This window comes from Falco biarmicus, chromosome 7 (assembly GCF_023638135.1).
Source record: "Falco biarmicus isolate bFalBia1 chromosome 7, bFalBia1.pri, whole genome shotgun sequence".
Taxonomy (NCBI): Eukaryota; Metazoa; Chordata; class Aves; order Falconiformes; family Falconidae; genus Falco; species Falco biarmicus.
The window spans coordinates 31,254,164-31,270,779 of record NC_079294.1 but is presented as its reverse complement, the minus strand read 5'-3'; the positions used below and the strand labels follow the sequence as shown (position 1 = coordinate 31,270,779).

The following is a 16,616-nucleotide window of genomic DNA, read 5'->3' as shown; positions in this document are numbered from 1 at the left end:
CTTTTCATGAAACCATGGTCACCAGGCTCAATCAGCTCACATTTCTCCAGATGTTTTGTGATCTCACCACTTACTAATGTTCCTTGGAGTTAGCCTGACTCTAGGTCAGAATTACTGGTTAAATTTCCCTGTTCCTCTCCCAACCCATTTTGGAAGAATTTGATTAGATTGATTTCTCTCCAGCCCCTAGCTACTCTTCTCTCCACATTCCTCTCTGAGGAGCTACTAATTCTGGAGGCAGATTTCTCCCCACTGTCTTTCTGCCATTTCAGAGGTGTAAGTCAGCAAAACCTCCTTATTGATTTGTTACAGGCAGAATAGACCCTTCAGTCATTACTAGGAATGGATGGATAGATACTTTTCAAAGTTGCTAGGGTACTTTTATAATAATTTGCATTGTCATAGTTTCTGTGCATGTAAGTAAGCTTTCCCATTTAATTAATAATGAATGAAGGTGCAATCTCAGCAATTCCTCGTGATTTTTTTGCATGGAATTTTAAAATCAGGTACAAATCAGGACAGAATTTTAAAATCGGCACAGAATTTTAAAATCAGCACAGAATTTTAAAATCAGGTAATTGTCCATCAGCAGCTTGCCTTATGTTACCACCTCTTTTGAAAGCTACCAAATTTTATCTATACATACACTGTAAAATTGGTACCTAATTCAATGTGACCATAACAGGAAATTAGCTAAACAACCCTTAGACACATTTCTAATTCTGTCGTGTGTTGGAGGCCACAAGGTAGGCATGCTGAAGTGTAATTTTGAGACTCTTCAGCAATGTTGTGGCATATAAACAGAGTTAAAACAGATTTTTTGAACACCGAAGTTCCTTTTTATGAGTAGGAGACAGACTGAAAATTAAGACAATCAGTTAATGAAATAAAAGGCCATTCTGTTAAATTGTTCAGATGCTCATAAACTATTCTTGCAACCACTTGATTGGTCCAAATCTAGGGTCTATGGCTTGTCTGCTTACTTCTGCAACTCCAAACTGAAAGCAAACCTTTGCAAGAATGTGGCTTTTTAGACAAGCGGAGAAAGAGATGAACAGTATAAATCTTTCCATTTCTCAGTACTTGTCATCTTAACTATCACAAATGCAGGAAATAGCTGCAAAGTGCAAATTCTTTGGATTACCATATAATAAGGTCCTCTCTCTGGTTTACAGGGATTGGATTCTTTCTTTTTTTCCTTATGGCTGTGTGATCTTTGTCCCTCAGTGTTTAACATTAAGTGGAACTGAAGAATTGTACCTTGGAACAGAAGTGTCGCTGTTCCACTTGATGTAAACAACTGAACAAGGCAAAAGCAGCGACAGTTGTAATGCAGGGTTCTCCCTCCATCAACAGGAATGGTGATATGGTGAAACTATAGCACACTGGCCTGTCCAGCAGCAATTTTATCCCCTTTTTGATTGTGCTCCAAGTCAAAGGGGACTGACTTGCAACACAGTGCCTGAAAATGCAAGTATCCTATATCTATCCACCTACACAGCTTCTTCCACTTGCACCCATCACAGACACATCCGGGAGCTTTTATTTGTGGGAAACTGCCTGCCTAAGTGTGTCAGACAGGTAAGAATCACTCTCAGTATCTGGTATTATGTTTGTCCAAGGGGAGTGACCAAAGGTTTCAGCAGCTATGTAATTTCCCCCCAATTGTTTTCAGCAGGAAATAGGAACTCTCAGCTTCAGCATGGGCTTTATGGTACAACTGAGCCTCAGGCAGATTCCATCCTGATCCTAAAATCCCAGCAGCTGATTGTCCTCCCAATCAAAACCCATTTTCTCTCCTACGATATTTTACTGGGGCTTGATCCTGCAAGGTGCCGAGTCTGTTGACTAGGAGTAAGGAAAGCTTGAAGCCTTTTCTTAAGAGAAAGCACATTTGAAGTCCGGGAGTCTGTGGACAGGGTTTGTGCATACTTTAGCATGCTGGAGCTGGAATGAGCATCAGCTCACAGGGACGAGCCCTTATCTACTTCTCAGCATTTCAGTAGAAACAAAGCAAGCCTCCCAGAAAAGATTTGTCAAGTTTCCAAAAGCAGAAACTTCCCTTATTCTGTCCTTTGCCCTAAACTGCAGCTTGGAATTCATCCTCCTTCTTCCCTAAACAGCTAAGATTCAAGCTAAATAAAGGTATTGCAGTTTATTTTCAGCTGGAACATGTTAGCTAAAGGAAATACTGTAAATTACAGAACAATCATGCCACACCATTGTGATTGTGTAGCTGATAACTCAGCAGCCAGCTAGTAAATGCAGTCGAGAACTCTTTGTTAAGTAGGAAAAGGAAAGCGACAGCTACTAAAAATGAGCAGTCACTAAAGATTCAGGACTTACCCTGAGTCATCCCTGGCTTCCTTGTCTCCTGCTGATGTTTTCATCATTACAGTAAACTTTAAGACACTTTCTGTTTCACAGTGGCTTTAGAGTTCCTTGGTAAAGAAAGCAGTTCCTTTCCATCGCTGAGCAGAACCTCCACATCCTTAGGTTTTGTACTGAAGATGATATTTCAAGGGGCAGCAGGGGGAGGATGTTTAAAACCAGCTTCAGGCTCAGTAGTATCAGAGGGCAGAGGACTAAACAAGCACTGAAATGAAAGCAAACTACCAAGAAGACCTGATTTTAGCCTCACTTATTTCTACTTCCTGTATTTATATGAACGGGGGATTTCAGGAAGAGGCAGTCTTTGGTGGTCAGGGGTGTGGGTGTGTGTGTGTGTGCGTGCGTGCATGCGTTATAAAGCCATATTTAGTAGCAAAGGCAGGTTAACCTTATTAGAAAGAACGACCTGAGACTGTCAGCATATTTGCTTCTCTATCTCAGGTTTTGGGGGAAATTGTTTTACAGACTACAGGTATATCAGAAGGCAACACAGCATGGTGAACTTTGTAAAGGATTTTATAAGGCAGCAAAGCATTAAGTCTCCCTCTGCAAATTCCTGAAGCATGTGTATTTCTGTTGCTTGAGTAACTGGATCCAGATGGAGCTTGGAAACCTTTATATTTACATAGGACCTGAGAAAACGAAATGTCTAACACTGGCAGAAGACAGCTTTGCAAAAAAAATTTCCCGGTTAAAGTAAAAGCTAATGATAATGTTGTAAGATTGCTAGTAAATGCACAGCTGTCCATGCTGTGAAGCTCCAGTCAGTCTCAGAGCACATTTGACCTGGAGTTAAGTGGTCAAGTAGTGTTTGCTGTACTGGAAACCTGACTGAATGCAGACCAGCTGTGGAAGCTGGGGACTGACAGATGCACTGTTAGACAGGGCTGGTGGCACTCCTGTTTGGCAGCCCTATTGTTCTGGAAATATTTGATGTTAGGAGAATCCATAATGAAAAAAATAAGGCAGAAGTACGAAGCAGAGGCAGAGAAAAGAAATTGCACGGAGAAATTGCAGAGAAGAAGACAAAGGTAACTTTTTGCCCCTTTTATCTTTAGAAGGCATTTCTCAGCTTCTAAGAGTAAGCAGACTGCTATACAGCCCACAGTGGAAATGCAAATGCCAGGCAGCTACCAGTGTATTGGGACGAGGGAAACTAAATCACAGTGTAGAACACAGAGCCAATTCTCCTGGTTCTCCTGGCACTGTTAGGGAAAGTCAGAGGTACCTTCACAATCGTCAAGCCACACCTTCTGTGTAACACAAGACAAACTTTTCACCACATTTTTTTGATCAAGCCTGTAACTTCTGTTGACATTAGAAAACTTCTCTTCAGGCTTTTAGATGGATTCCTCTTAGAAAGTCAAAAAGCCTGACTGAAAGGCTGCATGATGGAAAATTTACCACCCTTCTATGTAAGGTGTCTTAGTGCTTAATCGTTGACACTACTTAAATTCACACCTGATTTTTTGCCTTGACTTGTCTAGTTCTAAATTTTCAGCTACTGTATCTCATAATGCTCTTTTCTATTAAATTAAGGCGCTCCTCACTCTAACTCGTATAGTCATTTTCTGATGATGAACTCATTCAATGAAGAATTTAGCCTGCTTACACAAACTGGTTGGCTGAGATTCACTTGTCTTGAACTCCAGGCTTGTCAGATCTCAGCTCTGAATCCTTCTGTTGGATCTGGGCACAGAGGTCCAAGAAAAACACATGCTCTAGATTTGATCACAGCTGGGCACCTTTGAAATGCACCTTGGGTACTGGCACAAGAACAGTCTCCTAGATGCATGACACAAATCCAGCTGTACCCCCAGGGTTTTTGTTTCCCTCCACTGCAATTCGACAGCGTCCAGGCCCACTCAGAATTTACCCTTGTATGGCTGGAAAATAAGATTGCGGAGACAAAAAACTGTAAAGGTGTGCTGCTCTGCACAGATGGGGGAAATCTGTGTTCACACAAATATGCAGCCATCCTAGCCAAAGACTTTGCAAATGCAGAACATCAGTTTTCAGAGAGTGTTAGGCATTTCCAAAGATGTTGTTGGGGAAGAAGAAACAAAAGGACTAGAACTATTAAAAAGACACAGGAAAAAAATGGCAATACAGAATACCAAAATCCAGTATTGTGGTGCTATTTCCGTTTCATGTGATTTAAGAAGCTCTTTTTTTTTGTGCAATCTTTCACACTATTTGAAATTTAAAGAACGTAGAGTTTCAGAAATTTCAAGTCTTGAAATCAGTTTTGTTCAAGATACTGAATAAATTTGATGAAAAAATCTCATATTTTTCTGCAAAATATTTAGTATTTCTGCAACATAGTTACATATTTCTGTAAAATATTTAAAATATGAAAATTAAGATAAATTTTAACATAAGAAATTTTGTCTGAGCTTTGCTGGGTGTTTTTTTAAGCCAGAGATTTGACAGGTTTGGAATGTGACACTGTTTATTATCTAACTATTATCAGGCTTTGGAAGTAAACAATTATACAAAAGCTAAATGACAAAATAACATCCAGTTACTGCAAAATGCTGCTTCTCTCTGATAGATCCAGTGGAATTCTTGTCTTTTCTAGGACTGATTCACCCTTTCCATCTTAAGGCACAGCATGTTGCAGCTCTTTTTTTGTATTTTTATGCAGCTGAGTTGGAAATGTTTAAGAATGGCTTATGGGGGAAGCCCTTAAGTACAATGAGCACTTTGGCCATAATAAAGCGCTTTCAGCATATGCACAGATTACACGAGGGTTCTGCTTTCCATACAGTAGGAAGCAGCTGCATCAATAATATGATATGATAAAAGCCTGTAGGAATTGTCATGCCTATTGTGCCACTAATCCATAGATTATGTGCCTTTTATAGAGGCTATTACATAACAGATCATGATGGGTCATCATGTCAGACCTATGGGGGATTAGAAGAGGTACTTTCCACGTTCAGATTTTGATTTTTAAAAGTTAATTCTGTGTGTAAGAAGGAATCTTTTCCTCTCCCCAGCTTAGAAAAATTCAGCCTAGCATATACCAAAGAATGAACCCTTACGTAAAAGTCAAAGAATGCAGGATATCCCTTTTCTCCACTTCACTAGGGCTCTTCTGTAGGTGCACTAAAACCACAGTGGCTAACGACAAGTTTATACAGCAACTGGTATTCCAAAAGCATGCATTGTGGTTAAGAAAAGTAAGGTCAAGCTTTGTTTTAACTTGCATCTCCTGGTAGTAAACTGGCTAGGAGTATTCATCAAAAGACTCCTGTCTAATGAAATTGTTAATACACCAGCACATGAGATGAAGTTAACTCTTCGCTCTCCTTGTTCCAAGAACTGCATTTAAAAGCTTTTTGTCAGCCCAAAACAGACTGTACCAGAGACTATGTACATATACCAGAAGTCATCATAGACCCTGAGGTGGACTACAGGGATCTGGGAAATGGGCAACCAAAGGTAAGAGGAATTGTTCCTTCTATTCGCAGTATCTCCAGAGCCTAGGTAACTGTGGAGGTGGTACTATGTGGATTTTGCACCTTGCTTCCATCCCCTCCAGTCAGCATCCAGTACTCAGCGTGAACCTGCTGGATACCACTATACCATGGGATAAAGCAGCCAAAATACCCTTGATCAGGATGTTTCCGAGACAGCCATACGCTTCTGGATCAGCACCTCAGCATAGCAAACTGTGTTCTCAGCAAATCACACATTTCTAGTCCCAAAATGCAGATAATGTGTTTAAGAATTGCTGTGAATAAAACTGATACTTTTAACTCACCCTGAATAATGCCTTGATCCAGGTGATATTCCCTGGAATAGATGAAAATATGGGCCTTCCATCATTCAGTTCAGCAGAGTCCAGATTTCACCAAGAAAGTGCAGGTACATATCCTAGCTGGGTCCTGAAATTTTAGATTTTCAACAATAAATATGAGACAGTTTCACAGGTTCTCATCATCTGGGAAAAAAACAGCAAACACTGTCGTTGTTTATATAATTTATTGATAGTGTACATATTTTTATGTAGTGCATTACAATACTGACTGCTATAATCTTTTATAAATGCTGAATTAACTATTTTTTAAAATTTTCACAACAAAAATAATCAAATATCATGCCAACATTTTGTAACAAATTATCACATTAAATCCATTTGGATTTCATGACATATTTATCTGTACAAAGGACCCCATATCACAGAGCATTCACAGTGCATAAGGTCACAGTCATTGAAAAAATAAATAACAAGATAAATAGATTTCTGTTATTTACAGTTTACAAACCCATCCCTTTCTGTTTTCAAAGTAAGCAGTTCTAGAAAGTTTTAATAATATTTAAAGAGGTATTGCACCTCCTAAGGGTGCACTGCAAATGCCTGCAAATATGAAACACAGGGAGTTTTAAAAGGTTCGGAAGTTATTTCAGTGATCATAAATGATTTCAAATACTTTCGTGCAACGGAGAAGATAGCGGGAGCCAAATTCTACTCTCAGTTCCATGGATACATATTTGTGCCAACTATCAGGATATTAATGATCACTGGCACCACTCCCAAAAATGTGAAGGCAAGAATTTGGCCAAAACTTTGCCGCACTTTCAGCCATTTGAAACATAGATGCTGCTGGGGAAGCAGATTTACAAGTGTTGATTGCATACACAACTGGTATATGAATGAAGGCCATAATCCTGCTGAAAAAACTTTCTGAAAGGAAGCATCTCGGTTGGTATTAGTCTTTCTAGAGATTATATCTGTCTGGTTTTGATATTTTCTGATACCTTTAGATTTTGTTACAATTCCCTATTGCTATAAATCAACCTTTATATTTGTCTTTCAAGTTTACCAAGATCATCTCAGTAATAAGATGGCAATGATTGCTTACATTCTTCGTGCAAGTAAAAAAGAAAAACAAATGGAATTAAAGTCAGACTGGTAATTCTTGTAAGAAAATATCCAAATGGCATTAATTTCCCATAATCATTCATTTCTTTCAGACAGTGCACTGTATGTCAGAAGTATGGTAGCAAGCAAGCAGAACAAGGTGATGTACAAATTGCCACAATCACTACACATCTCAGCCTGCGGAGAAGCTGCTACACGTATCTCACATTTCAGGACAGGGATGTATAGGATTTCACAGCTTTCTCTGGAGAGAAAATATCAGGACCCCACACGGGGGGAAATGTGAGAAAAGTGTATACTTAAATTATTCAAAAGGAGGTTTTTAAACATGTACACAGTAGGTCAGAAACTGGAATGCACATGTCAGTTGAACAACATTCTTCAGCAGAACACTGATCACTTGCATACAGTTTTCTAAATAGTTCAAGGGAATAATAAAGGGTTTGGTACAGAATTGCTGGAACTAAATGCTGTCAATTACCTAGGTAACCATCATATAAATCTACTACCCAACAAAATGAAAAATCTGGAGTTCAGACTCTCAAAAAATAGAAGGGAAATTGTGTAGTAAATGCATGCTGCAGATTTTTCCTTCTGAGTGCTTAAACACAAATAACTGTGAGATCTGAGGCTTGCAATGACATAACATTATGCTCAAAGGTGATACATTTCAATGAGAAAGATTCTTTGGTTTCACCTGGCTATCAGTGTTATTTTAGTGTCTTTTTCATGTTAAATTAGGTCCAATCTTTCCTTGGCATGAATATCAGCCTGTATTTACACAGCTTAAAGTACTCTACCAAAACCATCTAACTGTAGGATGCAAATAAATGGCATTACAATTGCAAAAAATCCAAGAAAGGAAGACAACAAAACTCATGAGGGATTTGTGCAACTAGAGCAAACACATAACAGAAACAAGTATGTGTAATTAAAGCACAGTCACAAAGGAAATAAAAGACAGAATAGAATCTTCCCTATAATTGCCAAGTATTAGACTAGTAAAGAACTTTTCTATTTGTTTACACGTTGACAGAATGTTTACAAATATAATCTAAAACGACAAATTAATTAGATGTTTGTTACTGCTGCAGCAAGCAAATAAAAATTAAATAAAATTGGCACGCCAATGACTGAGCCAGGAGAAAGATGATTGACTATGCTGTACCTGTTGGGAAGACTTGAGGTGTTCTCCTAGGCTAGACTTCAGCCCAGAGAGCAGCCCTTAGATCATCAAATATTAATTAAGATAACCATAACTGTAGCTTTTTAGATTTAGACCTGTAGACCCTGAGCCTGAAATCTTTACTCAGGCAATACTTTATAATGCAGTACAATCGTTATGGTAATAAATGTAATCAAACACTGCTGAACTCAATGGAAACATTCCCACTTGCTCACTACAATCAGGGTTGCACCCTGTGGGTCTATGTGGGACTGTGCTACTCCAGTGGAACTGCAGCAGAGAAGAGCTGCTAAAAGCTCTCCTTGGCCAGCTGTAATTCAGTTTTGATCCTGCTCATACACCACGGCAGATGCACAGTTTTGAAGTCTGAGACAAGAAACCCATTCTCTTATTTACAAGAGTGGAAATCCAAAGTGGTATCAGCAGAGCAGAAGTCCACAGATTCTGGCCAAAACTTTTAATTTGAGAAATAAATAAAATCTTCAGACTGCAAAACCAATACAATATGAGAAGATCTGAATATGACAGAAAAACCAGAAACCATGCTCCACTGTCACCTCAGAACACAGTCCAGCAAGGCACTTGGATATATGCTTAGCTTTAAAGCATGGAATCAACCCTACTGAACTTAAGCTTTGCTGGATACGGGATATCTTTTTCTGAGTTGTATTACTTTTCAGTGTTAGCATGCTGGCAATTTTCAGATCACAGTAACAGTTTTCCCTCTCACATCCACCAGCTTTCTTTTCACTCTTCAGCTAAACATTAACTTACACAACATAGTGACACGCATTCCAAACTCAGCCAGCTAACTTTTGCAATGGTTACTACAACAACATGGCTACACAATCTAACAGACACAATCTGAACAGCTGCAATATAGAACTGTACTAACTGCAGAGAGCCAAGCACAAATCACTTCTTTTCTTGACTGGAAAATGGCAAAATTTGTAGTGGTTTCCTGACCACACGAGCAAATTATTTTTTTTGTATACACATGAAAGGCACTAGTCCGCTATCACTTGGTAATAGCCTCCTGAATTACTGATACATTCTGATGTGGGTTAATCTGACATACAACAATTTGTTAATTGGATCTTTCTCGGACCATTCCATTTATCTGCATCACTTGGTCTGTAACTACCATCTTTATTTATTTTAGCATACGGATAACAACTACATAAGGACTCTAAACTACGTCATGAGATTATGTGTCATCAAGGCCCTGATACAGCATCCAATAATTCTTTGGCAAACAATACATCCCTGGTCATGTGGTGGTGTCAGAGGAAATTCTGACTAATGTTATTTATAATGGTAAGCATGGCTAGACAGGTAAACCTGTCTCATAGCAGAAGATGCATATGAGCCCACCTCATGAAATGCAGCATTAGAATTCACCGTAAGTTGTCGTGAAGTGGGTCTATGTTTTAGGGAAGGCTACAGATGACAGGCCAGGCCATGTGATTTAAGGTCAGCATTACCTTCTGAGACTGTCTCTTGCTATAACAGAACACTGGTTTTCTGGAGCATGTGATACTCAGTCTAGGCAGAATAATTCTAAATGATGTCTGAAGGATTGATGGCATTAGCAAACACAATTTCATGCATATTTGGGCTGGAGATCAGCTGCTACAGCACAAATTGGTACCCCATGTCTTCTAAAGTAGCCTGGCTCAGAAATACGAAGGTACAGTACAATTTGCTAGTCCTGGCACTGTAAACATTGATGCCCTCATCACTCTCAACTCAGCCGATCACTAGGCATTCAAAACTAGATTTTGGAATTACTCTTCTACAGTGTAAAGCCATCTGAGCTGCCTGACCGGTGCACAGAAGAGCAAATGTTTGCTTGGAGACAGCTAGTTCTCCAAGCCTAACCAACAGCAATACACAGGAAAAAAAACATTTACTCAGCCCCTCTCTCTGCTCCTTTCAGCCTTGTATCTAAGCCATCACAAGATTTTCAGCAGCAAACTGTCCTCCTGAAAGATATCAGGGAAGAGAGTAAGACTAGAGAAGGATGATCCTACAGTGGTGCAGCAGTATGCTGCATGTTCACAGCCTTTCTGCAACACAAGACTCATAAAGATGAACGTGAATTCCATCCCCTCAGCTTTACACTACAGCAAAAATGTCTTGAACGCCTGGAAACGGGGTCACCAGCATACTTGAGATCAAATGTGTTTCTGTCACGCTTGCCTACTGAATAAAGCATTTTAATAATGCTGTATTTGTTGCCATCCTTAGGACTGGCTAGTTTAATTACATAACTACTTAATTAAGGTGAAAAACCCTAAATGGATATCAATACTGACATTTGTAGCAAAATATAAAGCAAGTAACAAATACAGTGCTCTTTTTTCCTTAAGATTACATTGCAAGTATCCAATTCCTAAAAAAATTCACCAGCAGAACACACTCCTTAATTTATAGGAAAATAGTTTTTAAAATAGCCTTAGTTGTAAACACATTGCCTGGTGTAAACAGTATTCTGCATGTGAGATGGCTAAACATAATTATTTGTCATATATGTCAAAATAAGGAACTTTCTTAGTAAGTGCTTGTTTGATAAGGTTTTGTAGTATGGTTTCATTGACACAATAATGGGATTTTTTTAATACATAATCTTAAGTCGAAAATATTAATATATTTAAAAATGCATCGACTGTTAGTTGATAGATTTGTTTTGGTTTATAAACATTAAAAAATTTTAAAAATCTATGTATAAAGTTAACTGTGCTTCTTCAGAAACTTTATGTGACCATTCACATACAGCTTTAACATTTTTGAAGTTTAGTAGCATTTGAAAATACGCTGTCTCAGTGATTTGCATTCATATGACTGCTACAATGTGGAATGTTACCCATTATTTTTAATACTCTGGGCAGATCTTGCTGTCAATTACATCCAGAGCAATTTCTTTTAACAGATTTATGCTGGTGGAAAGGATATAGAAACCTGGCTTCTGCTGGGGTTTACAAAGAAGTGTATCATGCTTCAAAACTTGCATGCAATCAAATCAAGGACCATATTCTCTTGACAGACTTGCTTTTGTCTAACTGCACTGCTTTGTGTCAGACATTCATCTTCATTAAGCTTCTGGGAATAAATAAAACATGAAGAAGAAAACACCAGCTTCTTCACCGATGAAATAAGCTTCTTCCTCCCACCAAGCAAATCAAATCATGATCATGGTGGGTTTTGTTGTCAGAAAGTCTGGATTATGTTCAGATACTACTCTCAGCTGATGACAAAACTGATGGTTACTGAGCACCCAGTTATAGTTTATTTGTTTAGTTTCTTCTAAATTTACACAATGGGCTTACAACGGCCAATGCAAAGTTTTTCTTGTGGTGTAATATTCCACAAATGTTAATTTATATTTGTGTATACAGCATTCCTCACTAATGATAAAACATATTTTTCAAGTATGTATTTCTGCATGTAATTCTCTTCTTCAGTATGCAGATAACTCTGACTTTTAGTGTGCATCATCACAAGTGATACAACATAGAACCATTTCCTCTTCTTTCTCTGCCACATTGTTCATATTCATTGAAAAGAATGGTAAATATTCAACACTGCCATCAAAAACTGTCAGCGCAGTTCCTCTATTAGCAGAGCACCTGAAGGTGGAAATGATGTCCTCAACAGTACATGCCGTGATATGTGCCTTGGACTTTCTGGTCCTGTAGTTGAGATATCTTGACCGAGCCACAAAAAGTTCTGAACTTGCCTTTCATCCTTCCATGTAAAGTAAATGTCAAAACCAAAAGAACTATAATGAATTTTCTCCCATCCTCTTGCTAACCTTGGTGGTGATGGTTGATTGTCTGCAAAAGGAGAAGGAAAACCACAACAGAATGTCCCAGAAATGGGTCATTTTAGAGTTCTGCATAAGATCCACACAGCCTCATGACTGAGCAGCAATATCCAAAGAGGAGGAGGAAAATGCTTTGGTTGCCTCGAGCTAGCATGTTAAAAGAAAGATATGCTTTCTTTCCACACAGGTAAAAGTGCTTGTTAGCTGATGAAGCAGGAACAACGCTCGAATTACTGATGGAAAGAAGGAAGAAATGTGAAATGCCTCCTGTCATTTACAGCACGTGTAATCGTAATCAGAAAAATTTCAGTGTCTCTCCTTGTAGTGCTTTAAAGCTCTTCTCGGCACATAGGGAAGTTGACAAAGGTGAAGACATTAAACTCTATCAATATAGAGAAACACAGGAAAATACCATAAAGAAACAACACGTAGATGCCTAATTTCCTGTCAAGTTTCCACTTATTTACATGGATCCCAAACACCTGCAAGCAAACAAAGTGTTAGTTAATTAAGCCCAAAGGAGACTTTTGGGAACAACTATTATAAACTAAAAATGAGTGTCTTTTGAATTGAGAGATCCTCAACGAAGATAAAAACATATTCTCAGTATTTTAAAGATCAAAAAAGCAACATATGTCTTTCTGAACAAGAAAATGCATGTAAAAGCCCAAACTAAGAATTCAGACTCTGGCCTGACTCAGCTGTCGCAAGATCCTTTTACAAAATACTAAATGAACCCACTTCGAAGCACCTTCACAAGTTTTTTATGTAACTGAGAAACAGACACTTAAGTGTCTTGTTTCAGTCTGTGGTGCATTTTCACTACATGGGGCACATTTTAGTCATGCAGCAGTTATTCCTTGATTCAGTATGATCTAAAGCACTGCACTGAACTACATGAACTACATGAATGTCTCTCCCTCCAGTGTTCCCCTACAGATCCTTATGTCCCAGCAGTACACCAGCACCTAATGTTTATTCTTTCAACCACTTCAGAAGAGGTGCTTTCTTTGAAGTTCTGCTCAGCTCCAGAACTAAGGGGAATTACAAGTTATAGGTAGCAAAGCAATGAAGTCCTCATGAAGGCACTTATTTTCAGCGTGTTGAGTGCCTGTGAATTATTGTTCCTTTTGCTCAAAACTTTCCACTGAGTTTTGCTGGGAGGGTCTGTGCAAATCACGGCATCCAGCAGAACAAATGAGACAATAACAGATCCTTCAAACCTAGGTGATACAGCTTCTTCTATGAAGAGACTCTTTTCAGAAAAGCATGACCGGCTAGCATAGCAGCACATCTGCATAATCCTCCCATTTTTTTCCAGAGTGCTGATTACCAATATGCATGCAGCAACATCACATACAAATGTCTACAGAACATTTGTTTGTTCTTTCACAGACACTGTGCAGCATGGCAGAACTGGGGTAAGACAAGAAGAGAACAGGCTCCCAGAGCTTAAGTATCAGGTGCATTAGGAAGTTAGTGGCAGAGTGAACAGCCCTGGTCATTCTAACACTGAAGTCGTGCACAGGTGATGTGGAGTTTTATAGGACATAGTCATGCAACAGTGTGAAATCTCCAGTGATGATCCCCTCCTCTACTGAGCCTCTACAGAGCCTCCGCAGGCAATGAGTGAAAGATGTTAGTACAGTGGATATTTTTATACCTTTGGGATTTGATTCTTCCCACAGAGGTTCCCTGGGAGTCAGCAGGAGCAGACCTTAAGTACCAGCAAAATTGACTTTTGAAACAGAGTTATTGTTTCACCTTAACAAGTCATGTGTTAAAACTGTCTTATGCTGACTGACATTTAGCATGCCTATTCAAAGTCCTGAGGTTCACAGTCCTTACAGACTAGTCTTCATTAAGAGTTTTAGCTACAGCACTTGATTAGTCCAGGCTGGTTTTGGGAATCAGAGACAAGGGCGAAGGGTGATGATGCATACCTGGGTCTTGTTCCAACATAAAGCAGAGACAGGCCTGGGGTATGTAGCTGGACACAGGAGCACAGAAGTACCATTGGATCCCACAATTTGAACACTGCCACTGAAACCAATGGGGCCGACACTGAGGTCCCTGAGGACACTGAGGCTCACTGAGAACAATGGGAGCTTTTAAACTCATGGCATTGCTAGAAGAATGATACTTGACAAGAACCAACGCTTTGGGAATAAGACTTATTTCCATTTTATCCTTCTATAACGTGTAGATACCTAATAAGTATTTTGCAATTGGAATACATGGGGAGACACTCAGATACTTACAGTAAGTGCCACTGATCCTAGCAAAAGTGCAACTGAGTAGACCAGTCCTTTGCTGTTTATCTTAACCTGTGGGAATTAGAAGAGACCTTTAAAATGCTCAGCATATACCTGTGCTGTGCAGATCAGAAATCAATTTACTGATATATGGTCCGCGTCCTGTTTTGAATAGTGACTGACTTACACATTTTAAACTATGCCAATCCATGACAGATTTAACATAATGAAGAACACGAAGATTAAGGAATCAAAATAAATGTATAAGTAATCCCACTTCTGTAAAAAAAAATAAAATCGACATTTATAATGGATTTTATGTTAAGAGAGTCTCAGGAGAGAGAGATACGCTGTTATTCTCATTTTACAGACAAAAATAGCAAGGTATAGGGAGACAGACAGGTGTGCTTGAAGCTGTGTAGTAGTAAGAAAATGACAGAGCCATGAACAGTTACCCATGGTACTGTTTTTCTGCTATAGAGTATAATGTACTCCAGCTGACAAACAGGGAATTAATTGCAGCTTGTGGAAGGAGAACTGCTTCCTTAACTCCCTGTTCCTTGGCCAAGAAATAACACCTTATTTAGCAACCAATAACACGCTCTGCAGGTTGTTTATTTTTTTAAATTTCATTTGCATGTTTTCTTTTTAGGATATATCTTTTTGAAATACACAAAAGAACAAATTAAAGATTTTCTAAGTATACATACAATTGATCCATAATCAATCGCCATGGTCTGCAAACCCCATGGAACGCCAAGGCCCACCAGAATGTCAAAGACATTGCTCCCTATTGTGTTGGATACTGCCATGTCACCAAGGCCTGAAGAGAAAAAAAAACACAACTCTTGGGTAAAAACAAAGTATAGGACCATTACTCTGTGTACTAGAGGAAATCAAAGGGGAATGATTTGCATTCATCAGAGTATCTGAGGTAGGGAGACAATTTCCATAACCTTTGCATGACTTCTGAAAAAAGTATGCAAAAATTGCTCACTCCAACTACATCTTCCTTGTGCCTTGGAGACTTCTACTGGGTGTGTGGTATCCATTCACTATCTGAGTTCAATGCCAATGAAAAAACAAGTCTTGATCTAGGTAGTCTGCAGCCACAGGGAACCTGGAGATTATCTACTGAATTTAATATGTGGCATGTGGCCTTTATCTCATGTGAACGATGAAAAGTGATCCTGAAAAAAACCCAACCTAATGGTAGTCAAAGATAATAAGCACTTCTGCAGGGCTTAATGAGCAATGATTTCACCTCAGGAACAATAAGATGCTACAGGAAAGGAAAAAAGGAGTGAATGGTGGTGAAGTCCCTAGGCATTACTCAAAATCTACTCCTAATGCCCGTCACTGGCTCACATCTCATTCTGCACCTATGTCAAGGATGTGAGGAAAGCAGAATTCTTCTCTGCCTCTGCTGATTTCCCTTAGGCACTGGCCTATTGAATCACTTTTTGCCAAGTTAGTGCTTACCTTCACTTTCAGAGGAAACAATTGTTACAGTATTTTTGCCTAATGCTAAAGAACTAATCTAAAGAAGCAGTCTGTTCATTTGAAAATGTAACATGTTTTCCTTCTGTTTTTGTAAAAAATCTGTCCACTTTAGTACTACATATGGAAAACTAATTTAGTGGGAAGGTAGTTCCATAAGAATCCTGAATGCTTTTTTTACTGCTCTTTGTGAGATTTTCCTGCACACAACAAATCATACAACCTGGACAATGAAATATTTGAAATATATAATTATTTTCAATCAAGCAACATTTAACAGCCTACTCCTATCTCAGACTACAAAGGTGGGGCTTTTGAGTACTTCATTTATCACTTCAGAACCCTTGTTTGCCCAATGATGTGTGCTGGAGATCTCATCATCTGGAAAACAAAAAAAAAAGACTATGGGAATTGGAATAGTGGAAAAGAATATAATTAGGACCTTTTCTTATTCTGCTGCAGTACAGGAGATCACACTGTCAGGTTTAATGTTTTTCAACACCAGGAAGGGACATTGCTATGGGTATTTCTCAAGGGAAAAATGAAATGTAAAGAAACTTAATCACG

At 38.8% G+C, this 16,616-nt stretch overlaps 1 protein-coding gene across 1 annotated transcript in view; it reads right to left on the bottom strand.

Moving 5' to 3' along the window:
* LOC130152426 (ras and Rab interactor 3-like) overlaps positions 1-16,616 on the bottom strand; it is a 175,191-nt gene that overhangs the window by 67,267 nt on the left and 91,308 nt on the right. Inside the window, exons 15-17 of the mRNA XM_056345971.1 lie at positions 15,260-15,372; positions 14,556-14,621; positions 12,627-12,776 (exon numbers count right to left, since the gene is read on the bottom strand). Coding sequence (XP_056201946.1) covers positions 12,627-12,776; positions 14,556-14,621; positions 15,260-15,372 — 329 coding nt within the window. The remainder of the gene's footprint in view (positions 1-12,626; positions 12,777-14,555; positions 14,622-15,259; positions 15,373-16,616) is intronic.